Here is an 11,402-nt window from a genome sequence, read left to right on the forward strand (position 1 = left end):
AGCACAGGAGACATGAGCTTCATCCACATATTGCTGTGCCAATTCTGAGATGCTACATAAACAAAGAATCAACATAAAATTTCCAAAACATGAATGAAAAAAATTTATAAACGCTTAATAGTGATTGTGTGGTAGGAGGACTTCTTAGCTTTAAAAAAATATATGACTGAATAATTTTGCTCCAGTTAATAGCTGTCGATCAGAAGTAAACGCGTTTTTAAACGACTAATTTAAACGTAATATACATGTATTAATACAATTACATAAATCTATACTAATGTTAAATTTAATAGGCAACTTTAATAAATATATAATAAATCTACATTTAAATGTAATTAAAAAAGAATGAATTATATAATTATTATAACTAAGTAAAAATCAAATTAAATTCTTGAGAATTATCACATTAAATAACCTCGTATTAATTGTGACGTGCTTGTTTAAATGACGTGAATAGAACACTTAAAAAAATGGAATTTTTAAATTTAAATTTCAAACAGGAGAAAAACGGAACACATGGAGTTCCGTCAGTGACGTCATCATCATGATGATCAGCGAGCACCTTCTCTATGATGTCGAGCAGGCTGCTGAAGTGATGTGTGTTACAGCCCTCGGCGAGGTCCACCAGCAGCTGCGTGGCTTGCTTCCTGACGGACAGGTCTCGATCCTCGGCGATCTGACCCAGCTGAGGAATCACCACCACCTCGATCAGCTCCTCCTGTCCGAGAGAGAGAGAAAACAGATGGTCAAGAATAATGCGGCTCTCACCAACGTATGGAGAGATCCGTGTGTGTGGATGAGGACTGACTTCATAGAGCTGACGGTTTGTGCTGAGCACGAAGGACAGGATGTGCAGAACCTTGATCCTGATCATAGTACGGCTCTCGTTCCTGACCGAGAGAGAGATTGGGGGTTTGTTAGAACAGCTTAAATTGAAATTAATTTTACAACATTGACATTGTAATTTTCTCGTTTTACTCCCTGTGGAGCTGCTCTGAAACGATCCGTGTTGTCTAAAGCGCTAAATAAATAAATGTTGACTTGAAGTTTCCAGACCTGAAGAACTTCTCCATGAGTTTCAGGAGGTTCTGCAGCCACCCGTCTTTAGCCGGCTGGATGGACTGAGCTCTGTAGGAAATCAGCGTCAACACGGACGCGTCCTGCCAGAGAAGAGTCACCGACAGTCAATCGAACCAGACGGCGTCAGAAGAGGACAGATGGAGAAAGAGAGAGGTAGAGAGAGGTCAAGATAGAGAGAGAGAGAGAGGTAGAGAGATAGAGGAACTCACGGGACGTTTGTCAGCACACTTCTCCACCAGGCTGAAGAATCTCTCCGAGGACCCGTGGAAGTCGTTCTGCTCGTACAGCTCCTCGACGGTGCTCAGCAGCTCATAAACGATCACCTTCAGATCAGGACTGCCCATCGTCTGCACACAGGAGATATTAAACACCCGACATCTAAATTACTCAATTGGAGCGTTTTCTCCTTTAGTTCATTTTACATGCATCAGAGGGTTAAAACGCCACCTAATTGCTCTTTTCCGAAATATGTTCATGATACAAATGTTGTCCCTGTGAAGCCTTGATTCCTGCTCAAACTATTCCCAAACTATGGTTCGACTAGAATTATTGCCTTGTAAAAGCGAACCAAAACCAAGAAGAAATTGCAACATTGCAATAACTTTAACCCGTGTTTCAGAACAAAAAAAAAAAAAGTGTGTGTGAGTACCTGTATCTGCTGCAGGAGTTTCTCTATAACGGACAGCAGGATGTCCCACGTCACCACCTGCAGCTCTCGCCCGTACTTCTTGATGAGCCGTGTGATCGACAGCACGATCTCATAGGACACCACCTCATTAGAGCAGCTCATGGCCTGGGCACAAAGGTTAGAGGTCAAACAGTAGTAGGTTTAAACAGATAGATAGATAGATAGATAGATAGATAGATAGATAGATAGATAGATAGATAGATAGATAGATAGATAGATAGATAGATAGATAGATAGATAGATAGATAGATAGATAGATAGATAGATAGATAGATAGATAGTCTGATGGCAAATAGATAGATACCTTGTAGAAGGAAGGCAGGACCAGAGTCGGGGTGTTTTTGAGGGCCGGTAGTCTGTGAGCCCCCCACAGCGCCATCCCAACAAAAAACACTGCACCCCTGAGGAGAGCGGCGTCCTCCGAGTACACCCTACACCACACACACACACACACACTGAGATCACCAGTGCTGCCAACATCACAGTTTTTAGCACATTCATTGATTTATATTAAATAAGGTATTACAAATAGCCGTAATAATATAAAAATATGATATGCACCAAGAACAGTGTTAGGGTAACGCATTACAAGTAATCAGATTACTTTTTTCAAGTAACTTGTAAGTAACGCATTACTTTTAAATATACTTTTTCCAAATAGGCAACTAAAGTTACTTTGTTTTCCTATTCATGGACTGACAGCTCTCCTAAAAAAAACTAAGCAATATAGATGAAAATCATAAGATAAAAATTAAGTATTTTTCCAGGTGTCTAATATTAGTATCGAGTATTCAAGTAAACATTCAGATAACGAAAAAAAACAAAAGTAATCAAACAACTGAAATTATTGTATTAACAAACCGTCAAACTCAAAATAGTCACATATTATTAATAAGACTATTGGCACTTACAACAGCCTACATTTATTATAGTCACAAAAAGCTGAACATCATTTCTTAAATATAGACTCTTTTAATTACTAAAAAATGTGTTATGTGGCTATGTGTGGTATTAAAAGAATATGGAGGAAAAAAATGCTTTTTGATGGTCTTTCACTGTAATATTAATAAAAACCGTATAAGTCACTCCGTACCTCTCCTCCATGATTCGGCACATGGTGTATATGGCACTGTGACCCAGGTGAGTCCCCAACACTTTACGCATCAACTACACACACAATGAGACAAAAAGATCAAGTGAGAGGAAGTCAAAGCATGCTTAAAACAGACACATTAAACACATTGAGCATCAATGATTTCTTTAAACCGGCTGAATGCATCAAATGGACTGGGTTTTTCCGGGTACCTTCCAGCAGGATTCACAGAACTCCTTCACATTAACAGTTCGGCACAGCGTGATGATGAACATCGTCAGAGAGTCCGAGGGCAGACAGTTATAACACACCACAGCGTCTAACACCTGCAGCGCAACCTACACACACAGATAAAGGATCAGCAATCACTGGCTTGATGGTAATCCTGAAAGACTGGATCTGACGTACCTCAATATCGGTGGAGGAAGTCGTCCGGTTACACAGAAAGCAGATTTTCCTGTGAGAAACAAAGATGAAAACCTTCTAACATTTCGATTTTCTGCATATTAATTATCCACTTTTAGAAATCTACAGGAGGAGGAGCAATGTGTGCTGGATACTTCATCATCCATTTTGAACTTGTTGAGATTGACGTGCGAGTGTTTTCTTACTGGACCATGAGGGAGACGTTCTCATCCAGGTAGCACGAGTTGAATTTGACCAGGTTCACGAGGACATGCAGGAAATCAGAGGACAGACCGATTTCCATCCACAGCAGGACGAACCGAGCTGAAAGACACACAAACACCATTCACAGTCATTATTCGGAAAACAGCGGCTCAGAGAGACACCAGAGAGAGAGAAAAATCACACAGGTTTGGGAGAACATGAGGGTGAGCAAATGAGTTTTAGGCCCTGTTTACTCCTGGTGTTAAAGGAGTAGTTCACTTTTAAAAAAACTTTTGCTGATAATTTACTCACCCCATGTCATCCAAGATGTCCATGTCTTTCTTTCTTCAGCCGAAAAGAAATTCAGGTTTTTGATGAAAACATTCCAGGATTTTCTCCATATAATGGACTTCAATGGGAACCAAACGGTTCAAGATCCAAATGAGACTTTCAGTGCAAACTGGCTTTAAATGATTCCAGACGATGAATAAAGGTCTTATCAAGCGAAACGATCGCTCATTTAATAAATACATTACAAAGTTTAAGTTTTATAAGCTCAAATGGTCGCCTTGCTCTGTTTCTGTGATGCACTTTCATGACTCTCCTGTTCGAACTTGTTCATCACAATGAACAAATCTTTTTCCGAGTCAATTTGTTTGTTTCGTTCGTTGAATGAACCATATGACTCGGAAAAAGTTTAGTTCATTTTGATGAATGAGTTCGAACAGGAGAGTCACACAGAACAGAGCAAGGTGAGCATTTGATTTTAAATGAGCGATCGTTTCGCTTGATAAGACCCTTATTCATCGTCTGGAGTCGTTTAAAGCCCTTTGAACAGTTTGTAGTTTGCACTGAAAGTGTCTTTTGGACCTTGAACCGTTTGGTTCCCATTGAAGTCCATTATATGGAGAAAAATCCTGGAATGTTTTCATCAAAAACCTTAATTTCTTTTCGACTGAAGAAAGAAAGACATGGACATCTTGGATGACATGGGGGCGAGTAAATTATCAGCAAAAGTTGTGTTTTAAAAGTGAACTACTGCTTTAAGATGCGTTTTGGCGGATCGGATCACAAGTAGACGAGAGAGACACATTCCCGCTCACACCTGGTCTCTCTTGTCCACTTTCAGCCACTTTTGTCATGATTTCCTCAAGGGAAGGGTAAAAGTGTGTGTTTTCAGATCAATGTAATGGACAGGGACCGGAGACGACGGAAAAACACAGTGAGCATCAGCTTTAGTTTCCGCTCTGACAGACGCAAGATTAGCCGAACGCTGCGAGTGCGTGTTAAAAATCAGGAATGATGAGATAACATTGTGCTTGACACATTTTTCATCTTCAAACCAAACTTGAGTCTCCAGCCGATAGTTTAAACCCCGCTCTTCATAATGTTACGCATTAGATCAGTAGATGGAGAGAAGAGGGTCTTTTGTGGCTGTTTGGACACAGTCGACCACATGGGCGTTTACACTATGAAAGCAATCCGGACAAATGTGTTTAACACATTTTGCAAAGTGGACGAGCTCAAAACCCTGTTTACACCTGTATTTACACCTTGTAATCAGATTGACGGAAACACATCTTAATAACAGGTGTAAACAGCCCCATATATGTCTGTGTATAAATACATATGTATAGTATAAACAACGTACCGATCTCCTCCTCTAGGTAAGTGATGTCTTTCCCGTTCTCCGTGAGGGCCTTGAACACCTCCAGTCTCTCGGCCATATCTTCATTAGAGGGCTGATAGTCCAGAATGATCTTGAAGAAGTACGCTCTCAATGGACCCAACCGCTCACCCTACACAAGAAGAGCATGAAGAGAACGTGAGCTCTGTTCGCAGGGCACAGCACTGTTGTTCCTAAAGTGTTGAAAATGCACACCTGTCCTTGTATAATGGCTCTCAGCAGCACCAGCACTGCATGATGGGCTTCAGGCGGTTGATCGGGGTGCATCATATCCTCCACGGCCTTCCATAACGCCTCCACCGCGTGCTGAAACACACACACACACTTTAGATCCACTTATCCGCACATATACATTCAGCTGCACCTCTACGATCTCACCTCCTCAAACTTCTTGGATTTGGCGAGCTCACACACTTGGTGGATGACTCTGATCCGGTGGTTTAGGCTGAACTCTGAAGTGAGCTCCTGAACGATGGGATAAGAGAGATTATATGAGGAACACAAGAAGTGCAGAAGATGTGAACATTCAGTTAGAGCATCTCTGACCATGAGGATTTCCAGTGTGATGATAAACTCTGAGGGTTTGCTCTCCGTCTGCTTGCTGTGGGGCCGGGGCGGGCCGAGGCCAAACACTCCCTTCAGCCGGTCCCGCAGAGACTCTTTACTGGGCTGTTTATTCATCTTCACGCCTGTGACAGACCCTGAACGAGATGGAATGAGAGATACTTTAGATTACACCTATATATTATTTTTCTTTCTTTGTAATATATCTTAAGAATTACGAATAAATGATTATTATGTTGTTAATGAAAGATATCACACATAATATTAAATAGTCTGGTAGTGTGGTCCCAGAGTCAAAAAAAATCCTTCAAACAACCTTACATGTGTGATTTCGGACATGTCATTTCAAGTACATTTGACCTCAGGAGACCTGCGCGTGCACGTAACGGTTTTAAGACCCCTTTAGACGTCATAAATTAAGTCATAACTCATTTTGCGACATAAATAAATGTATATTCCAGTGAAATATTGCCTCTTTTGTCATGAAAACAGGGCAGAAAAACAATACACAGAAGTCAAACGTCTGACACCTCGTGACAGTTCAGTTCAGCCCAAGCTCACAAAAAGCGTGCGTTTAATATTGAATATTTCTCTGGCTGTCACAGAGAACAATACCTGAAAATAAACAAGACAAATAAACCGTTTAAATACACGCAGATACCCGCTGTGGACAAATAAACAAGGCGAAATAAATAAATAAAACAGTCTCAATACACAAACAAGCCAATGCAACAAACAAACACTGTTATTTACCGTCTGCGGATGATAGAAGTGGGCTGATATTGAGAAGATATAAATTAAAAGATATAGCCGAATCGCTCCAGATTTATGCATTTATATGTGACACAGTGTCTCACCCAGCAGAAACTGCCCCAGCTCTCACACCAGCCCCCTTTACTGCCCCCCGGAAGTCATGTTTATTACACTGACATGAACTTCCTACAAAAACAAGTCAGTGACTGCCAACGGCCGGGAATTGTAGTTCCGAGAGCAGCGAGTGCTCGTTCACTTTACACACGCATGCTGTGTTAAGAAACTACAAATTATTTACGCTTATGAAACCGTGTAATCCGAGAATCATTTCATTTTCAATGAACCCGATCAAACAGTCGTTTCAGTGAGTCCTTTGTGTCATTCCACTCGGATCCATTCAATCCGATTTCTAAACGATTCGCTCAGAGAGGTGTTGTGATTGCGAACGAATTCATTCTAAAGATTCGGCTCAAATGAATGATTCACTCAGGAGTCTGGCATCGCGTTCTTTCGACAGTATGGATACTGATGTTGGGTTTAGGAGATGTGTTTAATAAAACTAATGTTATATTTGTGACGTAAAGTGTCAACTAATGTTGGCGCCAGTCCGGAGCTTATGTGTGTATATGTTTCGTCGTTTGACTGTAAGAATGAACTCTCCATATTTCACCGATTCAACATCTGGGTTAGACACTTCTTCAAATGATAGGATGGGGGAAAGTGCTGTAAATAAAGGAGGAATCCGTAGATTGAGATCCAGAATGGCTCAAGGGCTCAAATCAGAAGATGATCCTCCAAAAGTGAAAGCAGAAGTACTCGAGCAGAGTATTTCACTGCAGACGCATGCACAGCCTCCTACAGGTCAGATGAACTGCACAGGTAGTGCTAAAACTATTTTAAACAATGCTATTCTAAATATATTATATCATTATTCATGCATATTTACTTTTTTTTGCACAGAAACTGTGTCAAATTGCAAAAAGACAACCATAAAAGTGAAGGAAGAAGCAGTGGATAATCAAGCCATTGTGACGTCATCTAGGAAAACAAGGCGGGGCAGTTTAAAGGTGGAGTATGAAGAGGAAGGGGCGGGGCTTAAGAGGGAACCGTGTGATTGGAGAACACAGCTGTCGTTTATCAGGGAGATGAGGAGCAAACGGAACGCTCCTGTGGACCAAATGGGAGCGGAAAAATGCTACGACACAGAGGCCCCGCCTGAGGTGAGCGAGAACCAATCGCAGACCACCGGAGGTAATCGACAGCCAATCAGCTTTCTCTCTTCCTTCCTCAGGTGCGTCGTTACCACGTGCTGATCTCTTTAATGTTGTCCAGTCAAACGAAAGATCTTGTGACGGCTGGCGCTATGCAGAGGTTACGTGAGCATGACCTCAGCGTGGACGCAATACTCAACATGGATGAGGAAACTCTGGGCAAACTCATCTACCCTGTGGGCTTCTGGAGGGTAAATGTCACATAAGTGTTCAAAAATACATGTGTATATAATTAGAGCAACAGATTTCAAGAGTCAAAAACTCACTAGTGTCCTCTCAGACAAAGGTGAAGTACATCAAGCAGGCCACGGCTCTGATCCAGCAGGAGTTTGGCGGAGACATTCCTGACACGTTGGAGGGTCTGATGCGTCTGCCGGGCGTCGGCCCTAAGATGGCCCACTTGGCCATGGACATCGCCTGGAACCAGGTTTCAGGCATCGGTAGGGAGGAAGCTAACTTATTATCTTGACTTGACGATGTTTCTTTATGTTCTGTTAACGGAGAAAAATCATCGCAGAATATTCTTGCAACCACATATAAGACAGCCAGAACACCCTAGCAACCATCTAATAGTCAGAACAACCAATCAACCACCTATAAAACATCCAAAACACCAGCAACTATAAAACAGTCAGAACACCCTAGAAACTACCAGTAAAACTGTCAGAACACCCTAGAAACTACCTATAAAACCACAAAAACATCCTAACAACTACCCATAAAACAACAACAACCAATAAAACAGCCAAAAACCCCTAGAAACTACCTATAAAACAGTCTGAACACCCTAGCAACTACATATAAAACAGCCCGAACACCCTAGCAACCACGTAACAGTCAGAACAACCTAGCAACCACCTATAAAACATCCAAAACACCAGCAACTACCTATAAAACATCCAGCACGCCCTAGCAACTAGGTACAAAACAGCCAAAACCACCTAGAAACTACCTATAAAACAGCCAAACCTCCCTAGAAACTACAGTACCCATGAAACAGCTAGAAGACCCTAGCAACTACCTATAAAACAGTCTGAACACCCTAGCAACTACATATAAAACAGCCCGAACACCCTAGCAACCACCTAACAGTCAGAACAACCTAGCAACCACCTATAAAACATCCAAAACACCAGCAACTACCTATAAAACATCCAGCACGCCCTAGCAACTAAGTACAAAACAGCCAAAACCCCCTAGAAACTACCTATAAAACAGCCAAACCTCCCTAGAAACTACAGTACCCATGAAACAGCTAGAACACCCTAGCAAAAGGGTTTAATAGGTAGCTATTAAACAGCAACTACTTATAAAACAGCCAAAAATCCCTAGAAACAACATATAAACAGTCAGAACACCCTAGCAACCACATATAAAACAGTCAGAACACCCTAGCAACCACATTTAAAACAGTCAGAACACCCTATAAAACAGCAACTACCTATAAAACAGTCAGAACAACCTAGTAGCAACTACATATACAACAGTCAGAACACCCTAGCAACCACCTATAAAACAGTCCGAACATCCTAGCAACCACCTATTAAACAGTCAGAACAACCTAGCAACCACCTGTAAAACAGACAAAAAAACAGCAACTACCTCAAAAACAGCAACTACATATACAACAGTCAGAACACCCTATCAACCACCTATAAAACAGTCCGAACATCCTAGCAACCACCTATAAAACAGTCAGAATACCCTAGCAACTACTTATATATTAGCCATAACACCCTAGCAACTACATGTAAAACAGCTAGAACACCCATGTATTAAACAGTATAGAACTACTAGAACACCTAGAACTATATACCCTTGTAATTGCCTAGCAACCGTTCGGAATACCATGGCAACCACCTTGCAGTGCCCTCTAAACTAGCAGAACACTCTTACAGCTGCTTAGCAACCAATCTCTTAAACGACACCCTACATTCTTAAAAATTTCAAATCTTTCTTTAAACTTTGACAAGTTTTAATTTTTTAGTTGTAGATACTGTATTTATAATATTTTGTGTGTGTAGGCGTGGACACCCACGTCCACCGAATCTCAAACAGGCTCGGATGGACCAGGAAAAAGACCAAGACACCAGAGGAGACACGGAGAGCTCTCGAGGAGTGGTTACCACGGTAACCTCTATTTTCGTCCTGTTGTTTCCAACATTCATTTCCAAAAGACAATTTCATTGAAGTACCGCAATTTTCTTTTCTGCCCTTCCCCTTGTTGCAGAGATCTGTGGAGCGAGATCAACTGGCTGCTGGTTGGTTTCGGGCAGCAGGTGTGTTTACCTGTCGGCCCGCTGTGCTCCGTGTGTTTGAATCAGCACACCTGTCCCGCCGCACACCAATCCTCTCCCAGGAAGAGGCTCAAGTCCAGTCCAGCATCTCCAACACCAAAGGTTAAAGGAAACCTGGGACATGAGGAGCCCAGAGGAAACCGACGGAAGGGGAAAGCAGGAGCGCCACCATCAGGACAGACCTCTGTCTTACATTCAGCTTGAACTGATTACGTTTGTTATCAATATTGTAACTAAATGGAAAACGTGTTTTATAGTACTTTTAGATTAAAGGACATTGTTAGAACAGCATACTACTCTTATTTCAAATTTTCCTTCATAAAATATCATAAAAATGGCCAAAATTTGCATCCCACAATGCACTGCGGTCAACCTTCTATTGAGTCAGTTTTCCATATAAATGATGTGGTTACACTTTATTTTACAGTGTCCTTGTTACATGTACTTACCAGTAAATTAGGCATAATTACATGAAACTAACCCTCAACCAAAACCCTAATCCTATAGTAAAAACATTTTGTTAATTAATATTGCTCTAATATTACTATTATAATTGCACTGTAACACAGACATCTTAAAATACATTGTAACCCATGATATAAATGCGCAGCACTGCGCATTAGTATTCAGTATAGAACAGCATATTAGTGTACTTTTGCAGTGTGTTTATTAGGTACAATATGCAAATTGGCAAAAGTTCTGAATAATTCATGTTTTTGAAAGAGTCTCTTCTGATCACTAAGGCAGCATTAGTTGATCAAAAATGCAGTAAAAAAAATTAAATAGCTGTTTTCTATGAGAATATAGTGAAATGTAATTCATTCCTGTGATCAAAGCTGAATTCTTATAATCATCAGTGCTGATTAGAGTTAAACTGCTTCATATTTTTGTGGAAACCAGGATACATATTTTCAGGATTCTTTAATGAATAAAAAAATTCAAAAGAACAACATTTATTTAAAATCGGAATATTTTGTTACACTTAATACGTTTTTGCTGTACAATTTAATGCAACCTTGCGGAATAAAATTATTTTATTTTTTATTACCCCAAACATTTTAATGACAGTGTGTCACAATTTAATAAAATAACCATTTCTTCTGAAATATGTTGTTGACGCGAATCACTGAACTATACGTGCAACGTCATGAGGTCACGTGAATAGCGCACTACTGTTTGCAACATTCATTATTCAATATATTACATTTTGAACATTTAATTTGAGGCCTTAACAGTTTTTGTCAACACTAGAGGGCAGACTGGTCAAAAATCACTTCACAAAAAAATGCACCTACACACATTTACAGATATGAATATGAGGTGGGAAAGCGTCAGATTACCAAATACAGTACATCTAGCG

At 40.7% G+C, this 11,402-nt stretch overlaps 2 protein-coding genes across 5 annotated transcripts in view; one reads left to right on the forward strand and one right to left on the reverse strand.

Moving 5' to 3' along the window:
* Positions 1-6,651, reverse strand: part of tsc2 (TSC complex subunit 2) — a 50,866-nt gene extending 44,215 nt beyond the window's left edge. Inside the window, exons 1-16 of one of the 3 annotated variants that reach the window (XM_039685228.2) lie at positions 6,579-6,617; positions 6,475-6,497; positions 5,704-5,858; positions 5,536-5,622; positions 5,353-5,463; positions 5,122-5,269; positions 3,473-3,590; positions 3,270-3,318; positions 3,074-3,199; positions 2,862-2,935; positions 2,073-2,199; positions 1,730-1,873; positions 1,290-1,427; positions 1,057-1,160; positions 809-890; positions 563-718 (exon numbers count right to left, since the gene is read on the reverse strand). In XM_039685228.2, the coding sequence (XP_039541162.2) occupies positions 563-718; positions 809-890; positions 1,057-1,160; positions 1,290-1,427; positions 1,730-1,873; positions 2,073-2,199; positions 2,862-2,935; positions 3,074-3,199; positions 3,270-3,318; positions 3,473-3,590; positions 5,122-5,269; positions 5,353-5,463; positions 5,536-5,622; positions 5,704-5,838 (1,599 nt within the window). In that variant the 5' untranslated portion in view covers positions 5,839-5,858; positions 6,475-6,497; positions 6,579-6,617. Of the gene's footprint in view, positions 1-562; positions 719-808; positions 891-1,056; positions 1,161-1,289; positions 1,428-1,729; positions 1,874-2,072; positions 2,200-2,861; positions 2,936-3,073; positions 3,200-3,269; positions 3,319-3,472; positions 3,591-5,121; positions 5,270-5,352; positions 5,464-5,535; positions 5,623-5,703; positions 5,859-6,474 lie in introns of all 3 variants that reach the window. The other 2 variants (XM_039685229.2, XM_039685230.2) reach the window with 2 other exon arrangements.
* Positions 6,652-6,767: 116 nt separating this feature from the next.
* nthl1 (nth-like DNA glycosylase 1) lies at positions 6,768-11,005 on the forward strand. Of its 2 annotated transcripts, none has more exons than XM_039685231.2 (6): positions 6,768-7,353; positions 7,435-7,694; positions 7,766-7,936; positions 8,026-8,185; positions 9,770-9,875; positions 9,976-11,005. In XM_039685231.2, exons 1-6 carry the CDS (start codon positions 7,068-7,070, stop codon positions 10,244-10,246), a joined length of 1,254 nt encoding a protein of 417 aa, XP_039541165.2. In that variant the 5' UTR covers positions 6,768-7,067; the 3' UTR covers positions 10,247-11,005. The 2 variants fall into 2 exon arrangements, with proteins under 2 accessions (XP_039541165.2, XP_039541166.2); XM_039685232.2 differs by having other exon boundaries at positions 6,771-7,335.
* Positions 11,006-11,402: the final 397 nt, after the last annotated feature.

The sequence above is a fragment of the Pimephales promelas genome, chromosome 6 (assembly GCF_988280905.1).
Source record: "Pimephales promelas chromosome 6, fPimPro1.hap1.1, whole genome shotgun sequence".
NCBI lineage: Eukaryota > Metazoa > Chordata > Actinopteri > Cypriniformes > Leuciscidae > Pimephales > Pimephales promelas.

Coding starts and splice junctions, on each gene's coding strand:
- nthl1 (XM_039685231.2), top strand. CDS start 7,068: ATGTTGGCGCCAGTCCGGAGCTTATGTGTGTATATGTTTCGTCGTTTG. Junction 7,354..7,434: donor AGGTCAGATGAACTGCACAG/GTAGTGCTAAAA, acceptor TTTTTTGCACAG/AAACTGTGTCAAATTGCAAA. Junction 7,937..8,025: donor ACCCTGTGGGCTTCTGGAGG/GTAAATGTCACA, acceptor GTGTCCTCTCAG/ACAAAGGTGAAGTACATCAA.